At 31.5% G+C, this 21,593-nt stretch overlaps 1 protein-coding gene across 4 annotated transcripts in view; it reads left to right on the top strand.

The window, feature by feature from the left end:
• The window catches only part of Sgcz (sarcoglycan zeta), a 943,286-nt gene extending 922,095 nt beyond the window's left edge, over window positions 1-21,191 (top strand). For all 4 annotated transcript variants that reach the window (XM_063234590.1, XM_063234591.1, XM_063234588.1 and 1 more), the window contains 2 exons: window positions 8,607-8,730; window positions 15,664-21,191. In XM_063234590.1, the coding sequence (XP_063090660.1) occupies window positions 8,607-8,730; window positions 15,664-15,858 (319 nt within the window). In that variant the 3' untranslated portion in view covers window positions 15,859-21,191. The remainder of the gene's footprint in view (window positions 1-8,606; window positions 8,731-15,663) is intronic.
• The last annotated feature ends 402 nt before the right edge of the window (window positions 21,192-21,593 follow it).

Here is a 21,593-nt window from a genome sequence, read left to right as displayed (position 1 = left end):
ATGCATTATTTAAAAATAAACCTAAGCTAGGTTTATCCTCTAGTGGTAAAAGCAGATTGACAAGCCCCAATGTGAGTAATACTAATCTACATTACAAAACTGAAATAGAGGAAAAATACAGTAATGATTGGGGTGATCAATTATTCATTTGTTTACTAAAATTAAAGCAGAATGTCTGAGAAGAGCTCTACAAGCCTGCTCACAACTCCTTTCAGGGCAAGAGAAGTACTCTGAATGGCCATCTAGCACTAATAAGCAAAATGAAATGAATTGCCCAAGTAAATAAAATAGGAGTTCAGGGAGATAATAGTTATGTTACCTTCTGATCTTTTACTATCAAGAATGAAAGACTAGGAAAGGCTATTTGAAGGGTTGCTAACAGAGTACTTTTTGTAGAAACACGGATTTCTGTAATGAACATCTTCAACATATTTTTCATTACTCAGTCTGTACCAAGTTCTGTGCTAGGCTGCTTGTGCATTTTTAAATTACACCTGTGACTTTTTTTTCATTTATCATATACAGTGATACTGTTTTTTATTCAGTGTGTATATTTTAAAAGACTAAGAGAATACGTGCTCAGTAATTGGTGAGGAAATTATAGTATATTTACCTGGAATTGTACAAGAATTAAAGCTCTTCTTTTTTCAATGTTTGAATTGATACATAATTAAATTATTGTAGTTTAGAGATTTTGCACCCTATTGTGAAAAAGATGAAGGTCATTATATGGTTTTCATTGTGCTTATGAAAGTGTGCACGTGAGATTCACACACTGTTCCAAGAATAAGAAAAGAATCTGGAACTGAAATCAGCAGAATGATTTAATATTTAATTAATATTTAATGGCATACTTGACATTTTTTAATTCTAATTTTCATACAAATGCACTTTAAAAGTGAAATGTCACCATCTGAAGAATCTAAATTAAGCTCTGCAAACTTGTAGCTCTAATTTGCATCAAGCCTGTATTCAAACAAAACACACCATTCATTAAATAATAGGTATTTTTGCCTGAGCCATTTCATCAGTAAAGAGGCAAATTACTCTCTTGGTATTTTTGACTCCTTGAATGAAAAAAAGTGTCTCTATCTATCTATCTATCTGTCTATCTATCTATCTATCTATCTATCTATCTATCTATGTATCTAACTACCTACCTACCTGTCTGTCTGTCTATCATCTACCTATCTGTCTATTAAAATAGTTTTTATCTCCTTTCTCCTCCATCTCTCACAGTCTACCTTCTCTCAGTTTTTATTTCTTTCCTTTCTTTGTTTCATTCTAGTAGTCCATATTTGAGTTATCAGTGAATACGCATGTAAGAGGCTTACAGTGGTTCCAGATCTTGGGAACACAGCATGAATTTATCAAGAGATTTATTTGATCTAACTTGAAGGAGTGAATTGCCATAGAGGTGTAGAATAAAAACTAGTGAGATCTGTCACTGAGAAAGCACAGCATCCTCTGAAGTGACAAGACAGGAAGAGCTCTGCTATGTCCAGGCTGCAGTTGCATTGATTAGTTTTCCACAATGTACATTTCTGTTCTGTTTTACATTCTGTTCTATCATTAAAACTGCAAGTTATTGGTAGGTATCTACTATATCTTTAGCAGTATTAAACATTTAGCTAAACTGAGATACATGACACATTCTCTACAAGTTTCTGTTTAGTAACTACATTAACAGCTTTATAAAACTGGTGTTCATTTCTCATCATACTGAGTGGTTCCTAAAGAAGTAAGTGACTTAAGTTTTCAAATTTAATCATGCATAATACCTTTAATGTCAAATATCATCGGAATTCTAGGCTGACTTGAGAAGCACAAAATACCAAGGAAAAAACCTGTATAACTTATGAATTGAGTAGGAAAATACATCTCCACATCAACCCTATTTTACACTATTATGATTTTTAAAAAGTTATACAAATATTTATCGCTTATCATGTTATCACAGTGTAGAAAGGTAAAAAAAAAAAAAGTTCCAGGAAAATGCAGAGGCAGATCCGCCTCCTACATACACTGCCTTTTGCAGATACCTAGTTTGAGTGTTGTGTAATTACTAGTGTTTGCCTTTATTCCTTTTTTTTAACCTCTGTCTTTGATTTATAGATGATATATCCATTAAATAGTGTATAAAAGATTTCTCACGATCAAATATTTGCCTTGTGTAGTCTACAAAGCAATATTATATAAATTTGCATTAAAAATTAACATAAATATTATGAACACATATGTTATACATATTGTATATATTTTTACTTTTAGTGTTTTCCTTTTTGATTTTTGGTTGTTTTCCTTTAAATATGTCTTTTTTTCCTATATTTGGATATTGCCTGTTCTTACAATTTTTTGTTACTTTGTATACTGTTATCTGTAATTTTTCCCTAGAAATAGACAAAACTAGAAATTGTTACCTGAATTTTCTTCTAATTTTTAGTGAAAACTAGTTTTTTATCTAAGTATTGGTTTTTGCATTTTGAGTAGATAAAGCTAGAAATTGTTTTGGGGAAGTGTGTTAAGAAGTTCATTTTATTTCTTTCAAATTCTTAAGCATTATTTGGAAGGAATTTCTACAAGGAGAAAATTTTACATTTCTCAGATATTAATTTCTCAAAAAAGTTGAAAATATTTAAGATTGTATTGTGTTTCATTAACCAGTTTTCAAATTTGTAATTGCAAAAATATTAAAGTACTAGCTAACTTTATACAAAATATCTTTTTAAGCAATTCTTGCTTTATTGTCACTCAAAATAAAATTTTAAAGAAAATTTAATAAATCTGCATCTACCTCACTAATGATTTCAACATGATTTTTAATGTTCAAAGTGCATATGCAATTTCCTACTTGTTTTTAAAAAACTATGCAAAGACATGAAAGTTCATTCATCATTAAATTTCGACCTCATCCACCAGGAAGAACACCTTTCCCTTCTTGTGTTAATAAGGCAGTTTGGATGAAACTCATTTCACAAGAATTACTAATGAATTATATAATATATCATCATCTTTGTCAGATTTCATTCACCCGGCACAATTCTGGGTTTGCCGGAATTTTCCAAAGTGGTTATATAGTTTTACTTTTCCACTAAAGTAAGATGGAAGTTTCAGTTCTTTCACACTGTCACCAATATTTGGTGTCAGCAATATTATTAAATCAAGTCATTCTGATAGATACTTACTAGAACCACATTCTAGTTCTAAATTTGTCATTACTCGGTGACTAGGTTTTTTTACTTTTTTCATGTAAACATTGGACAGCTCCGTATTTTCTTTAGTGAAATGTTTGATGAAGTATTATATTCATTTTTTAATTGTTTTAGTGTTTTTAATTTAAACTAGAGGGTTATATATCTATCTAAAGGACATCAGTCATATATGTATGTATGTACACACATTGTGTGCAAGTGAATATTATCTGATTTATGTGTTCTAGATTCATTTCCTCAATGGTGATTTGAAAGGCATCTTTTGAATGTGAAAGTATTTAACTTACATATTGGAATATTTGTTATTACTTTTTGTGGCTTGACTGCTTTGCTGACTGTAATATCACAAAGAGATTTTCCTTTAAAATCTTCATGTTTTTCGTGTTACTTTCAATTGTGGTTCTTGGCAGAGACTGAAGTTCATTTATTTAAATATTGGTTATTCTAGCATCATTTTTTATAACACCTTGTCTTGCTTATTATATTATTTTACTATCCTTATCAAAAATGATATTGTCACACAAGGGAAGTTCATTTATGGAATCTATTTTATCCATTGTTTTATTTTCCTTATACAATGTCAGAACTTTTCCTTATACAGCTATGTGATAAGCTTTTAAATTATCTAACTTACTTCTTTTTCAAGATCATTTTGCCTATTCTAGGATCATTGGACTAACAACATAATCCTGAGGAAATAATTCACCCACCCCAATATTCAAATAATTTGTAAATAAAGTATGAATAATTAGAATACTCATTTCTTCATGTTGGTGGAATGCTTGAGAGACCATCCATACAATTTTAAGCACAGAGTATTTCTTATTATTAGCATAAGCTTTTATTGCATTACTGCAATTATAAGGCTAACTCACTAATAAAGAAGGGCTAATCTAATGTTGCTTTGCCATGACTACAATATTCTATTTTTAAAATGTGTTGCAATTATGGTTTTATTTATGAGGTAATTGTGCTCTGAAGATTTTAATTGGATTTAAATTTTGAAATAGAATCCATGTACAGTTTCTTATTCAAATTTCTACTTTAATTCCCTCATTATGTTGATATAATTCTTGCACATAGTAATTAAGTTTCGGTGAGTTTATACCTCAATTTCTCAAGCAGATTCTTGGGAATAATTAGCATGATTTTATAGTATGCACCAATAATTTTAATACAGAGAATGTTTTTCTAATATCCTACAATTTATAATATACCTTCCAGAATGCATAGCTACAATAAAGGTTTGATAAAATATTATTTGCAAAATAATCCAAGAAATATATAATTACATAATCTTAACACTTTTTCAAAGCTGACATGGCTAGTAATATGTGATGCTTTCTTTTTATAATATCATTTAAACTTTGTGTTTCCATCTATTTGTTTAATGATCTCGAGTAGATAATAGAATCATATGAATATATAACTGCAGTGTCTTTTTAAAGAGTGAGGAAACTGCTATGGTTACAGACAAAGATTACTTTCTTAGGCAAAGATTACTTTACCCTCTTGAAGTTTAGATGGTGACATAGAATAAAATTTGTACAACATTTATATGAAGAAATGTCCTTTTATTCTGTTTCATTTATGATGACTAGAGACAATATACAGCTCCAAATAGTGTATATTCCTCCAATTATAAATATCTACAATGAATGATTCAAATACAGTGCAGCTGTAATTGTTTACAATGAAACTTTGCTAGTCAAAATAGCGTTAATTTAAGACTGTCAAGGTCTCCATATATATTTTTGTCCTGCTAGGATATGGCCCACAATAACTAGTTTATTTGTTTTTGCTAAGCAAGAAAAGTTATAAAATGGTTCATAAGTTTTCTCTAACTTTATAGTTGCAAAAAACTATTTGACTATACAACATATTCATTTGATAATAGAATTTAGAAACCATCCAAATATTTTCATACTCTTTAATTGAACACTCCCTAAACAATTTTAAATTCTTAGTACATATTACTTTCCTGAGCACTGGATATTATTCAAAACAGACTTCTATCTTAGTAGCAAACAAAATTTTGCTTAAGCATTGCTACTTTTAATTTTATCAAGACTTGCAATGTATACTTAGAACTTTCAAGTCTTTAATTATGGCAGCGCTTAAGGAAATTGGAAATGTGTAAAATTGCAGTAACTTTGCTAATTTTATTTTATACAACATGCTGCATAAATATGTGTGCTAAGCCAAAAAGTTAGTTGCAAGAAATGAAGCTATTCTTATAAAATCTAATTTATATGTTTGACCGCCACTGAATATCAGAAACTAAGCTCAATCATTTTAGCTCTGTGTCCTTGGGTTTCAGCCATTTCCCCAAGAGGCTGACCATGTGCCAAAACATTCAGGACTCAGAGTTGTTCATTACAGGCTCCTAGATCCAAGCTAACAAACTCGCTCACCATGAGTAGTACTATTCTTTTCCCTTTGAGGCATTTGCTCCCAGTTGCTCTGAGCCATCGCCAGCCACACACTTCTGACGTTTAAAGAGCAAACAACTTACAACCTCAGAACTTTAAAACATGGGAAAATTTCTAGATCAATTTTGATTTTTCTCCAAATTCTCTCTATCCAATGGATTGACAGAATATTTTTAATAGATGAAACAAACCACAGATTCTCATTTACCTTAGTCTTCTTCTGAAGTTTTATTAATTTATAGAGTAATTTTCATTACATCAAGTGGACAAGTTTTTTTTTTTAAATTCAAAATCTCCATAAGGTTAAGATAATCAAATTTTTATTGGCTTCTTCATCTCCATCACTGTGGCAAAGGATTCCACCAGTGAATGGAAGAAAGCAAGGAACCAGAGAGAAACCAACAGGGGAAGATGTGTCATGCATACTTATCGCCTTTGAGTTTTACAATGAAGACCTAAGCAGACATCATAATTATCAATTTGGAGAAGATAAAAATTGAGGTTTATTGATTCTGCCTAATATTCTTGAACCTAGATTTAGTCAGCTGCCAAAGTCTGCTGCCTTAACAGAGATGCTCTCAGTGTGCTAAATGTGCTTTACACTGTGATTATTCTGACAATTAATACCGATGTCTACCATGAATATGCATGTAATAAACATTTTTGATTAAATAATAAATAAGAAAATGTAAAATCTCAAGCACCCAGAAATATTTACCATATTTAATGTGCCAGTACAAAATATCACGCAGTATAAACTTTTTGCATGTTTGGTATAAACATTTAGCCATCAAATATATGAGTAATAACCTCAAAATATTTTCATTGGAAAAAGTTGAACTATATTAATTACTGGATCAGTAAATGTGCTTTTTTTTCCATTATAAGCTCACCAAGTTGTATTTCTCAAATATTAGATTAATGATCTGCTTCTTAACAGTAAGTCATTTTAATTAAGTTGTTATCCATCTTCTGTGTGAATGGCTCAGTCATATCAAAGTATTTATAAATACAAGTGTAGCTATGGCTAATTACCAAAATGAAAATAGTATGGACCAGGGTCCCATTTGACCCAGCTATTCCCCTTCTGGATATCTTCCCAGAAGAATTAAAATGTTTTGGTTCTTCAGTTTCTCCTGGGATATTTTTTCTTTCTGTGCAACTTCCTCTTCTGATCTAGAAATGGTTTATTTGTTTTCAATAATGATCATTTCACTATGGCAGGGGAATACAAATATGGGTCAATCTGAATCTGAGCTCCATAAGTGTTGGGAGCTTTATTCACTTGGATATGTTCAATGACTAGAGAATCTACTTCTAAATCCTTAAGTTCAGAATTACTCTGCATTTTTAAGCATGTACAGCAAAAATGAAGCACTCTTTTTGGGCCACCAACCCTGTGTCCAGCCCCACTGTTGGCTTGGGCAGACCTACCAACTCCACTGTTTTAACACCGCAGTGTCATGGATTGCTTCTTTAATATGACATGCTTCAGACACTTGGAGGACTTTTAAATATGCATACCCTTATTGGCCTGGGCAGCATCATAAGAGTTCTTAAAGTGAACACAAAGATTTGACCTTGTTGATTTGCATGATTTTGTGGGATTTTCTGGGTCAAGAGAGTAGCAAACCATTTTCACAGGTCATCTCGGGCCACTTACAGGAAGAGATGGTTTTGTTTTGTTTGTTTTTTAAGTGCTAAGATTATGAGTCTTTTGTCAGGATTTAAAATGTATGAAAAATATCATTTTTGTTTAAAGCAATGGCAAAACACAGACATTTCTTAAAAATAGATCATCAAAATTGGATACTTCCAAGGATTGCATGAAGATAGCACAATGGCTCCTGGAGATGAGAGTTGCAAATGTGTTTTAAGATGTAATACAAAACAAATCAGGTGAAAGCTTTGGAATCACTTTTTCTAAATCCTGATTCATCTCTTTCCCCAGCACTTTTTTTTTTTTTTTTTTGTCTTTTTTTTAGTTTTTATCAGTACCAGGGATCAAACTCACGACTGCCTGCTTACAAGGCAGGCACTTATGCCGCTGAGTTAAATCCCCAGCCCCTTCCCCAGCGCTTTTAACCCTCTAAGTTTGACTTCTGCAACTAGGAGCTGAACCTCAAAGATCTCTCCGATGTGGCTCTTCCTGCCACAAAGGAAACCAGTTGCTCTGGATTATGTTGAATGTGAGCTTGAGGGGCTGAATGGCTCAGTGAAACAAAGCATTTGCATCTTCAAAACAGAACATTTATCAAAAAAAAAAAAAAATCACTTGTTATACATTAGCTTTTTTCCTGCTCATATTTTTGCTCTGTAGTCTAGTCTTGGTATACTATTGCCCATTTGATTTTTCTTTCTCAGACCATTGTCAGTCTATGGATATTACACTGGATAAAGGTCATTTGATACACAAAATGTGCTATGTATTTATTTTAATTAATTTCTGGAAGTGTAATATGTACTTTGGAATTTTTCTAGTTTAGAAAATTTGCACACTGTTAAAAAGTTTGCAACATTAATGAGTTGAATTAAAGTTTTCATCTTTGCAAGGCTGACTCTTTATTAAGGAATATGTATATCCTAAATTATTCCAATTTGTTTACTAAAATTCCATCATTAATATTGATAATATATAAAAAGATTAAGCATGTAAACTTTAAATCTTGACCTACTTTTCATGAACATTATAAAGGGAAGCAACATAAGAAATTCTTACTAAATCATACAAATGAGAGTAAATAATTGATGTAAACAAATTAGGATTTTTACAATAAGCCCAAAATAAATAGGGCGATTAAATATTCTAAAACTTATTCTACATTGAAATTCTGCTTGAAATGGCAGAGATTTTATGCCTACTTATAGCTTTTTTGTTCCGTTGTTTTCAGTTGATATATTGTCTTTAGTTCAATAGACATTTTTCTCTTTATTGTTAATGATTCCATTCCTTTCCTCTTAGGCTTGAATCACCAACCAGATCTTTGATTATGGAAGCTCCTCGTGGAGTCCAGGTGAGCGCTGCTGCAGGTGACTTCAAGGCTACCTGCCGGAAGGAACTACATTTACAGTCTACAGAAGGGGAGGTGAGTCCCCAGGCGAGGAATTGCACTGTCCCCTGTCTAGTTACGGGCATAAAATTCCAGTTTGAACATACAGAATGACTTCATGAGAAAATTTAAATTATAGGAATATTTATGTTTCTTAAATATGAAATTTGAAACACCTAGTGATACTTTCCTAAATTAAAGGTCTGTATATTTTCTATATACATATACAAAGTAGTACACAAACTACATACACAAAGTAGTTTTAAGTGGGGCATCTAAATGCTTGTAATTTCCACTAGACAAACATAATTACTATCACAATAACATCAAAAATAAAAATGTTCTTTTTTTCTCACTTTTGGCCATGAAAAGGCTTCTTTCAAAGTTTAATCAATGCATATTAATTTATTGTACTTAGTATTAGGAAGTTCTTGTACTATTGCACAGTTTAGTGGCTATAGATCACTATATAATAATTTACTAAATATTTCAAATATCTAGGAGAGAAGATTTGGAAAGGTTTCACAATAAAGAAATGGCAAATGTTTGAAAAGATAAATACGTTTAACAGGACTTAAGTATTACACAGTCGGTACATTTAATGCACATTGTACGGTACAACATTAAAAAGTACAGCATTTGTTTTCTGCTTTAGATAAAAATAAATTTAAAATAAATGAAAATCTTCATCTAAAAAGTATTTTGGACCTTGATTTTGTTGGTTTAATTCTGTATGAATGGCATCTGGAATTGTCTAAAAAGAAAACTAAATTATTTTACTATTTATTTTAATTTGTGTTTCCTGGAAGATTATATACATGCCACTATTTGCTTGCATCAAATAATCCTTGCATTTGACGTCCCACCATTCCACTATGCTGTGATAAACCACATAGATTTTATTTGTCTTATTTCTTATATGTATTTTGATTTTGTTTGTGCATGTTTACATTTCTGTCAACCCTGGAAATTCCTCAAACTGTCTCTTCAAATATTAGCACTCACCCATTACCTTTCCAATCTTTCATTGAAACTATGAAGAAATGTACACTTTTATTCTCTTACCGTATCTTGGAACTTGTTTCCTAGTTTCTTTATTTCTCTACACCTCATTCTACTTATGTTTTATATTCATGTCTACATTCCCAAGACCTTCCTAGCATTTAATATTTCATTTAACCCATGCATTTTTTATTTCTATGGATTATTTTTGCTTTTGTTTGTATTTTTTCATATTCTTTTTAAAATTTGTCTAGACATCTCCTTGGTTACTCTTTTGCCTTGAGTGGATTTACTTATTTATTTTTAATTCTTCCTTAATTCTTTATATTCTTGTATGCAACACTTTTAATGCTATAAATCTTCTCTCCAACTCCAAAGACACTTAAGGATCTAAATATGACATACTGCTGTTAGGACTACATTATTACAGCCTTCATATTCCCTTCCTCTGTGTTCACTTGTTTTTTTTAAATTTCAAACTCATAAGGACCAAGTCGAGAAGATAGAAGGATAATTGGAAAGAGAGGATTTGGACATTTCACATCTATCAGATAAAACAATGCAGTAACTAATGAATAAAATATGGACAATATTTTAATCATTGATTTGAGACAAATTTTAATTACATGTTTTGATTTCTTTTTATAAACAGATTTACTGATAAGATCATATTACAAATTTGGTTGGTAATATAAGCAAATAACCTAGAAACATACTTAACATTTAAAAAACTGTATCTACATGTCTTATTAATTTTTTCCCTACAATTGCAAACTACAAAAATTTATTCACAAAGGCAGACTATAAATCTTTTTTAAAATTTTGTATCTTAAAAATATTTTAGCATGTTAATCATTAAATTCAAATTACTAAAAGTCAGTACTCCATATTAAGTATTAATAGCACTAATCTCTGTTCTGTTCTTATTTATGAACCAGGTATTTATATCTTTTATTCAATCACAATAATCCTTTGATTCAATGATAGCTTAGCCTTCAATTACCAAGAGAGTATAATGCTATAAATAAATCATAGACAGAGATTTTAATCTGTGGTCTATTTTATATTAAAATAAAATTACAGAAAGATACAGCATTTTCTATCATAGTACAATAACATGTAATTCTACTATGGAATGTGAAATTATATAAAATATTGCTCTTTTCTAATTCTATGCTGACCATATCAAAGAAAGACAAATTGATACCTTACAATATAGAAAATAAAATGTCCATACCCTTAGTTTTTAAATTACTTAAGATCACAACAAACATTATATTCAGATAGAATAATTGATGAAATGCAGAATAAAATTGTACATAAAAGTATTTACTGAAGCATATTCACAGTCATTTTCAAACATAATATTGCAAACAATTTCTAATTCAGTAGTGAAGAAAAAGAGTCATAATTTTGTGTAGTGTAATATGGGTGTTATAATAGCATAAGTAGCATACAACATTTGCATCAAAATCACTAAGGTAGAGATTTTTACTTGAACAATTATTGAGAATTTCCCTAAGGATAACAGATTTCAACATGTCAGAATAGAATAAATTAATTTCCAGTAGCCTGCAAGTGATCAGCGGTGACTTAAAATTTTGGCTGTATGATTCTTAGACTAGGAAATAGTTTTTAAAAAATGAATTATGGCTTTGGAGGATAGTATAGAATAGACCTATCAATTTTAGAAATGGGAAATTGGCAAAATTATTGTAACTACCTTAACAGAACAGGATGTAGTCAAGCTCGTCCACACTGTAACCATAGAGAGGTTCAGGAATACTGCACTGGAAGAAATCAATGGAAAATAGCCTATCTTACCTCTTACCTTATTTTTCTGTCTCAAGCCAAGAATATTGCATTTTCTCTTTCAAGCAGCCCCATGTGAAGAATTTATTGATTAATGAAACTTAAGTCCTTTGCCTAGGTGAAACTACAGTTTGGATCTCAGATTATGCATGAAATTAAGGCATGTAGTTGGATAGAGTCCCAAGTAGCCCCTAACAGGATGGAAGCTGGAGAACAGTACCCTGGCTGCACACATCAAGGCCATGTCCTCCAAAGATTACTGCACAGTTTATGTTTCTTTCTGAGGTTGCCACTTGCAAGACTCACTTGAACGATAAGCACTATATTGTGCAGTTCATTCTCCAGGCGGTACCAAGTAAAAGAGCCAGTTCCACAAGTGAGAATGTCAGAGGCATGGCTTGATACAAGCAAGGCCTTGAAAACCACAACTAATTAGCAACATTTATTTTTTTATAATTTTTTTATTATTTAAAGAAAAAAAGAAAGGAAAAAAATTTTAAAAAAACAAAGCAGTAAAAGGGTACAAGTAATACAGAATTTCAAGGAAAAAATACAGTAAGATATCACTAGTTAATAGGTTACATATTGTCATCTTTGAAATAGTTGTCCAAATTATAAAATTAAAGCATGTAAAGTGAACATTCATACAATGATATTGCAGACAGTGCCGATCAATGATCCAACAAAAGTTCAGTAATATGGATTTCCATCCTATACACTCAAACATACATGCAGTTATATCCCTTAGATCACCTTCCTTTCCTCTCTTTTTAATAACAATTACACTTTTGGGGGTTTTTTACTCCTACAATTCTTATTATTTTTTGGAGAGAATAAAACCTAACATGGCTAAACAAAACAGAGTCGGTTAGAACATGGGCATAGTACATGATGTAAAAATAGACTATCAGGTGACCTAAAATGGTTACCATTGTGCCTCTTGCTATTTTTTTTTAAAGTTGCCTATATCGTCAGGTATAATAGAATTGATCAAATAGTACAGAACAAGACCAATAAAACCTACACTGGAGACCTTACAGGACTTCAAAAGAAGATAATAGTCAAATCATAATGGGCATCATAGTATATCTTACTGCCTTCAAAGTGGTTGCCTATACCCTCAAACTTGATACTATCAAACAAAATAGAATATAGTAAAATCTGACAGAACAAGATGGGGAGAGCATATCAGGTTAATAGGAAAACAAGAAAGTTACTGTAATATATCCTGTTATTTTTTAATTTAGTTTTTCCTTAATTGAAAAAATAGATTAATTTTTAAAAAAGGATGGGATTGAGGTAAGGAGGACATTGTATTAGAACAACACAGGTCAGAACCGAACTATTTAAGCATCATTGTGTTTCACCCCCAGATAATCTAACATAATAGTAGTCACCATAGTGCCTCCTTCCTTGAATTATTTGAGTATAACTTCATATACTATCGCATCAAGCATATCAAGTCAGTCTGAAGCTATGCAAGAGAATGAAGAAATTACAGGATATTTAGAACCAGAAAACAAACAATGGTTTCTATATTATCTCTTTCCCTATAAAAAATTTTGTTTATACTATCGCATATAGTAAAATATAGTAAGATACAACATGTTAAAACCAGTGGAAACAGATGTAGAGCAGCTTGATGGGACTTCAAAACAAGATGATATTAAATCAGCACTAGCTTTTTTATGATGTGTTGTTTTCTTCAGAATAGCTATTCGTACTTTAACCAACACTAAAATTGAACAACCCAGGTTAAAACCATTGCAATTAATGAGTGATAACATTATATGGATTAAAACCAATATGATTGAGAATCATGATTACCACATACTTTTATGTATTCTTATCATTTCTTACACTAGGGAAACTATTCGGTATTTATATATGTGAGTTTGATTTATTTCACTTATGAAAAAAGGAACTCTCCTACACTGTTGGTGGGAGTGTAGACTAGTACAACCATTGTGGAGGTCGGTCTGGAGATTTCTCAAAAAGCTGGGACTGGAAGCCCCATTTGACTCAGCTATTCCACTTCTAGGTATATTCCCAGAAAAACTGAAGCATCATACCCCAGTGATATATGTGCACGCATGTTTATAGCAGCACAATTTGTAATCGCCAGATCTTGGAAACAACCTAAGTGTCCATCAACTGAGGAATGGATAAAAAGTTGTGGTATTTTTATACAATGGAGTACTACTCAGCTATAAAGAATGATCACATTGAGATATTTATAAATAAATGGATGCAACTTGAGACCATACTCGTAAGTGAAATAAATCAAACTCACATGTATAAATACCGAATAGTTTTCCTAGTGCAACATTTATTTTCTATGCTTTATAAAGAGTGGTCCACCCAAAAAAATCTTACAGTAATTTTATTAGTCCCACGTGATCCTCCTTCCCATTCTTTAGCTTTCCACTTCCTCTTAGCTATGTCTTAAGAATTTTTTTTTGCCTAAGTAGTTGTTCTTTGATTTGTTTACTTCTAGATTCACTTCTAGATTTTCAGATCAAAATCACACAGATGGGTAATTTATCCTTTTAAGCTTTTTGAAGTTCAAAAATATTTTTTCCATGCAAGCATAAAAATACCAGAAGAATGGCAAAGGGCTTACATAAAGCTCATTTTCTCAAACTCAGTGAATAAAAGCAACCGTCATTCCTCTTCTGTGGACAAGCCTGAAGTGTCTCACAAATTAGTGTTACACTCATTGGTGTCCCTTTTTATGGAAACATGGGGTGAGAAGAAATGAGTCCCAACACCCCGCCCAAAGAGACGCATAGCATTTGCTTAGTTTGTGCACTTCTTTCTTTCATGTAAGAAAAGCAAATGTTGCCTTTAATGTCTAGAAAAGAAATAATTTCATTCCCTTTATTTTTTCTGCCCTTTAACCAAGTATTATGGAGTAGTATATTTTGAGAATCATTATACCTACAAACAAATTTCGAATCACACCTTAACTTAGAATGCTCTTGACAATGATTTATTCATATATTTTATAATTTGTTCATTTATTTAGTCACTTTGTTTTGAAAGTATGTAGAGTGGCCTGTACAGTTTTTGAAGTTACCAAAAATATAGCATGATTCTCTTTTTATAAAAAGGTCAGAGTTAGTAGAGAGAATAAAGTATAATTTTATTATAAAGTAAGATATTCAGAGAACAACAACAATGAGGTATTACAAACATTTAGTTTTTATGAGAGTTAAATAAAGAGAGTCCTTCTATTCTGGAACATTAGAGAATATTCTCGAAAGAGAAAGCAAATGAGCTTGGTTTAGATGGGGAGCGTATTAGAATCCCGTTGGGGAAAGGTATTTCCAAGGCAAAAGAAGAGTGTTATGTCACTCAGCGTGCGCTGACACAAGTCTATGCACTGTTCTGTAGCCCAGAACCAAAGACAAACCTTACCTCTCTTTTAGGCAGAAATCAGATTTTATAGCAATATAATTAAGAAATAGGCAGTGAAAATTGTTTCTTTGCATATTCAAATCTATGATCCAATTTTTCATTTGAAAATTTCCCCAAGCATTTCAAAAAACATAATCACTGCCCCTAAAAGTGGGCAGTCTGTGATCAGTGATTCCTCAAGTTAAAAAATTTAGCAAAGTCACTATTCAAAACCGGTAATATATTTAAACTCTGATTGTATACATAGAGTATCTGTTATTAATTATGCTGATTACCTTCCTAATATAACCTCTAGACTATGAGTCAACATGTTTTCTGAAAATTTAGAAAATTGAGCAAAACTATTTTTTAATTAATTGCCTGACTCTTCAGGATAGTCATGTTCAATGATATTCTCATATACTTGTATACTCTTTAGACATACTTGAGAATTTAAATTGAGAGTATCATTAATTTTCTGTAGTGTTGAGTAACCTGACCACTTAGCAGATTGTATAATATTACTTTTCAGATTGAGAACTTTGTCATAATGAGTTAGCTTTCAAAAGCAACAGACGGCTGCACAATTTTTGGATGATACTATAGGAATGTAATTTATTTGTTCAACAAAGCATGGCAGTTAAGCCAATAGAATTGTTTTTAATGTAGTCTATCTTATCAGATCATGTCACAAAGTTCCAGAGGGATGCAGAATGCTGTAATGAATTAAAACACAGTTTCTTCCCCCGCCCCCAGATATTCCTAAATGCAGATAAAATCCGGCTGGGAAATCTACCAACTGGCTCCTTTTCATCTTCTTCATCAAGCTCCTCAAATTCTCGACAGACAGTGTACGAACTATGTGTCTGCCCCAATGGCAAACTTTACCTTTCTCCAGCAGGAGTGGGTTCCACCTGTCAGTCCAGTAGCACCATCTGCTTGTGGAGCTGAAGTGACTGATTTCTCCTCACACCAGAAAAGCCTTTTGTTCCTGTTCGTCTGCTTCACAGTTCTGCTCGGTTTCCCTTGTGATCAGTCCAGAGCTTCTTCAAATGGTCCACAGAGCAACTTCTTCCACTACAAGCAGGAATTCGCCTCCAACTTCTCTTGCGATTTACTGAACTGCTATACGTACTTGTAAATGGAAAAGTCATCTTCAGCCGGAAAATGGATCATAACTTTTGCTCAAAAGGGAGAATTAACATAGGTGCCTTTGCTACATGAAGTGAAGCACACAGTTTTAGACTTTTGCAGAACCTGGATGTGAACTGCACATATATACATTACATAGATGAAATTCCCAGTATCCAATGGCGAGATGAGATGGTTAACCCTGTAAGAAAACAAATTCTACAGTCCGAAAGCACAATTTTCCATTCATATTTTTGGATGTAAACTTTTATCCCCGAATTTTAAATTTTTGAAGCATTATGTAATGCTTGCTTTACTAAAAATTAAATTCAATACCAGTTTTTAACAAAAACAAAACAAAACAAGATACAATCCCTTCTTGAGTTTGATTTGTTTCTTTAAATTCAATGTGTTGTTACTCTTTGTCTACTAAGTCTAGAATTTTGTACATTAGGTAGTTTTGAAAGCACTCAGCAATATAATCTTTACATAATTAACACAATGCCATAATACTGTCATTTGTCAGATCTGGATGGCCTTATATCATATTTACTTGGCTATTGCATGTAACATATTTGCTTTTTTCACAAAACATTTGATTTATTGGAGTAAGGTAGGATTAAGAGGCACATCACTGATGGTGTGGAATCCAGAGAATTCACATACTATCACTTACATTTAAATTTTAGTAGAACAACTTGTTTGTTCCATCCATTTTATAATTGATCTTGACTGAAAACATTCAAGCAACCTTTAAATAAATTTTTATGCAATGCATAATGCTGAGAATGGATTCACTTTCCATTGGGATATCATCTTAAACGTTACTGCCCATTACTTTACATTGAAAGCTAAGATTTAAAGAAGGTTAGATTTAAATATTCCTGACTAAACAGTAAGAATGAAAAATGTTAAAATATCTTTAAAGTGTGTTTACTTCATCTGATTAATTCTGTAAGGAATTTAGTCACACTTCTCTTCAACTGCTAACACTTAGTCACTTTTAGAAAGTATTATGCTATCCTAATAAGAGATCACAGTTCCTTCCAATCACCACTACTTATTTGTGTAAAATAACTCCTAATAAATAACTACAAAATACTGTAGATTCATTTATCATACCACTCCTCAACTCAAATTCTTGAAACCTACGCAATATAAAAGTGTATATTTATTTTAAATATTTCCTATTATAGGAAGATAACTTGATTACACTAAGGTAAGTCCTTAATTTTCACCTGTCAAGCAATATTTTTCCTCATATGTATACTATTAGCAGATGTGTAGAAATTTCATTTTGGGAGTACTTGGCCACCAGAGTTTTGAAGTTCAGGTCCCCACAGCTCAGAGTAAAGTAGGAGATTGAAACCTTTGAAGTGGTTTTGCTAATGAAAGTGGGAGAAATGTGAATTTAGCAGAAAAGTGAACCATTATCTAGAGTTTTTCAGATTGGAAAAGGACGGTTTCAATGAATGAATCCTGAATTTAAGAGAGGAGTCCTAAAGCTACTTCATTTTTATTATTCTTAAAATAGCACTTGGCTTGTGTTTTGAGGCTACGATGCAGATTTTGAATAAATTTGGAAGAAACTTTCAGATGTATAATTGACTAAAACCTTACATCATAATATGAAATTTAATTTATCCATATTCAAATATTAGAATTTAAAATGAGAAATTCATACACTAATCCTTGCACCTATGCAAAGCATAATAAAAGAGATTTTGAGAAATCGTGGGTGCTAATCATTACATTGCGTTAAGGAAAACAATTTGCATTAATGGAAAATATATCCAAGCTCTATAATCCTAAGTTAAAACAATTAGAAAGTTTCTTAAAGGGGAACCATTACCTTGATTAGAAATACATTCTTTTTCATTGTTATTTTAGTTATTAATTGGGTTGGACGGGAAATCTGAGATGGTTCTCTGGCTTTGGTTTACTCAACATTGTATAAAAATTTTTGAATCAAATGTCCCCTTGAGGTTCCTTCGGGCTCTCACATGTTTTGATTCCAAGAATGAAAACTATAGACTGTAGAAGGGAGCACTGGATACTTGAATTATTTATCACACGAGGTGAAGGCATGAAAAGAGTAAAAAGAAAAACAAATTGTATTGACAGATTTTCAATTCATATATAGTCTGGAAAATGTAGACAAAATTCAGAAGTAGCATAAAAACTTCAAGATTTGGACAAGCATATCTAAATGGTATAAACATCTGCTCAAATTAATAATAAAAGAATGATACACAGACTTCCCTATTCATCACTAAATCACTGATTGGAACTACTTGGCTGACTCTCTTAGATTCCTCAGAATGAAGCATAGACTCCGTCTCAGATTTCAGGATTCTACTGAAAGCTTCTGAGATTGATTCTAGAAGTCCTTGATTTCCTTATTAAACACGACATTGGTTCTTTCATGATTTGTAGGTCCCTGAATTTCAATCTATTCAAACAGATTTGTTGACTGTTTTCCTAGAATATTTTTTACACCTGAACATATATAAACATAATTTAATACATTTTACAAAAGAATGGAAAATTTTCTGTTCCCTAAATTACACTTAGAAAAACTATTCATTTAAAGTGTACTATATGGATCATAGTCAGCTATCTTTTTATTTGCACCTTCAGTTTCGAAGGAAGAAAAAAGGGTAGAAGGAAGTTAGGGAGTTGGTAGTGTTCCTGACGTTTAATTCTTTGCCAGAAATAGATAAAACAAGAGGCATTTGAGTGCAGTTTGGAATAGGGGGTTAAAAAGAGAGAGAGATAAAGGGAACTCATCTTTTTTTTCTTTTAGAGTATTTCAATAAAACATTTCAGAAAATAAAAATGTTCCAATGTTCCTGGTTTGTTTCTAACGTTTATACAGTTCTATTATTTTCTTATTTTACCACAAGCTATAAGTTTCATAACCTAGTAGATAATCAGGTCAGAATATTAGACAATTAAACACTTCACATTTACTACAATTTGAAGAACTTACATTTTCTGAACCTACATTTTCTTAAAAGGGAGCCAGGATTTTTATTTCCAGTTCAACTTCCTTAAGAAATATATTTAATTATCTTTTGCATATGTAACTGTAAGAGAGATACATTAAGCTAGAAGTTTAGTTGGGTCACATTCATTTGTAAATCTGAGTAATTCACTTAAGCAAAATTCAGATATATGTAATTCAATAGTCTCATCTGAACTAGTATTTACCATTTTCTTTAGTATTTTTAAAGCTACTTATATATGTGGCAGTACAAATCTTTCCAATATCCTAGTGTGTCCCTTTTTCTGTTCCTTCTTTTGCTATACTTAAATATTAAGATAACTTTGGGGACCTCATGCATGATTGACAGGCTTCAGTATTATGTTTGATGTTAAAAAGGGAAAAATATATTTGGAGCTCATTCAAAATAACTGTTTAGGAAATTTATACACATAGTTACCAAATTTAATCTTTCTGTTGACTTTTCTATCATTATAGAAAAATAATTCTTCTTTTTGGATAAAAGATCTTTTCACCACTGAATTCCTTTGCTCAACTTTTGTAGTGTCTTCTCACTGGAAACTACATATTCTACCATAAGGACTCACTTGGGCAGTGTCTCCTTTTATCAAGATGATATTTAGGACCAAAAAAGGTCTTGGTGAATTATATCATTATAAATCTGATAACACTGTACCAGGTAGCAATAGTCTAGAAAGTGATGCATATAAGCATTTTCATTTATAGAAAATATTGGCCATATCATAATAGTAAATTATTAAAATAGCAGCAGGTATTTATTGGGAAAATTATCTACAAATATCAAAGCCAAACTAACCATTGAATTTTATACAAGTGAAATCTTCTCACGTTTTTACTTGCCACAGCTTTGGTCTAATTAGTATTGCTCATGTGGCCATATTTAAAGATACATGGATAAATTACTTGTTGTATGTACTACTACATATTATACTTATGAGTGTTGCAAAAATAACATTAACATAGAGTTAATTAAGATTGCATTTAAATTTCTTTAAACAACTTTAAATTAATTCCTATTATTTTAAACCACAGTTCATTAGTTATTTAAGTGTCAAAGACCAAAGACTGGAATTTCTATTGTATTCAGCTCTACAACATCGCTACTTCAACTGATCCATTTGGAGGCTTATAACTATAACGTGAAGTAGTACACATACTCCTGGCAGGATTCAGAGCTGTAGCCATTAAGTTGACGATTTTGCCATAGAAGGAAAACTTTGTTACAGTGGTTCACTTATCTTTTATACATGCATAAGGAATCCTCAATGTTCATAAACCCAGTGTCTACAGACTATATCCCAAAATGGACTCAGGATAGACTAACTCAGCTGAGTTTAAACTTTCATTGCTTGCTATAAATTCTTTGAAAAATATAATTAATTTGAAATACTTTTAGAACAAGAGGGCTATTTTTTTAAGTGCTAATTAATGCGGCTCCACTCTTTGCAAAAGTTATTAAAAAACATTAAAGGGATGAAATATAATAAAATATATTTTTCTTTTTTTCAGTCTTAATATCTCATTTATTTGAGTATTTATAAATAAAAGCCAAACAGGGTTAAAGATGTACAAGGATATTCGCTACCATTGGAAACATGTAATTTGGAGTTTGAGCAATTCTTTATTTATATAGTTCTTTAAATCAGGTCCACTATTCATTTATTTTGTTTTGTAACTTTCATGTAAATGTTTTCTTGTATATAAGATATATGAAAAATGGAACTATTTTCTTACACATACTATGCAATATGTTTGTAAAATTGCAATATTACCAAAATTACAAAAGCTGTGCTTTTGTACTTTATCTTGCTTTATGTAAAATCAATCTTTTTCTATTTAAATGGACTGTCTATAAAGTGTAGATAACATATCTATTCAAAAATCAGTCTATTGTATCTTTTGTTTAGTTTGGGACAGATAGGGGTGTATTTCATTTGGGTGAAACTACAGCAAAGTTTTGGCAGTTGGAAATTTTTATTTTCCTCAAAAATGAGGTACTTTGAAGCATGCAATGAGCTCATATCACTTAATATTTCCCCTGTAATTCTTGTATTTTGTCCTGATTTTGGTGCTACTGTGTAACCATGATTAAATGTGATAGTCAAAACAAGAGAATCAAAACTCACATGCTATCATTTCATTTATTTTGTTAAGAAAAACACAACCAACAGAATCTATTATTAGTGAATAGAGACCTTTCCAATTATGTGTTTTAAATATCAACCCTGTTATGATGTGCTTTCATAAAACTAAGTTTGATATATATTTATCAGTAGAAGAGCATGGTAGCACATGCCTGAAATCCCAGTATTCTGAGAAGCTGAGGGTGATGAATGGCAAGTTCAAGTCCAGTCTAGACAACCTACCAACTTAATGAGACCCTGTTGCAAAAGAAAAAGAGCTGGGTATGTAACTCAGTACAAAAGACCAGGTTCAAAAAAATACCTATGTTTGCAAACAGCAAGTATCCAATATATACATTGGATAAAATGCTTTTCTTATGAAAAATTGAACATATTGTTCATCT

This window comes from Cavia porcellus, unplaced genomic scaffold (assembly GCF_034190915.1).
Source record: "Cavia porcellus strain 051 isolate PalLab524CR breed Dunkin Hartley unplaced genomic scaffold, mCavPor4.1 scaffold_24, whole genome shotgun sequence".
Classification (NCBI taxonomy): Eukaryota; Metazoa; Chordata; class Mammalia; order Rodentia; family Caviidae; genus Cavia; species Cavia porcellus.
Note: the sequence above shows the minus strand (reverse complement) of the source record. Positions and strands in the feature narration are given on the sequence as shown.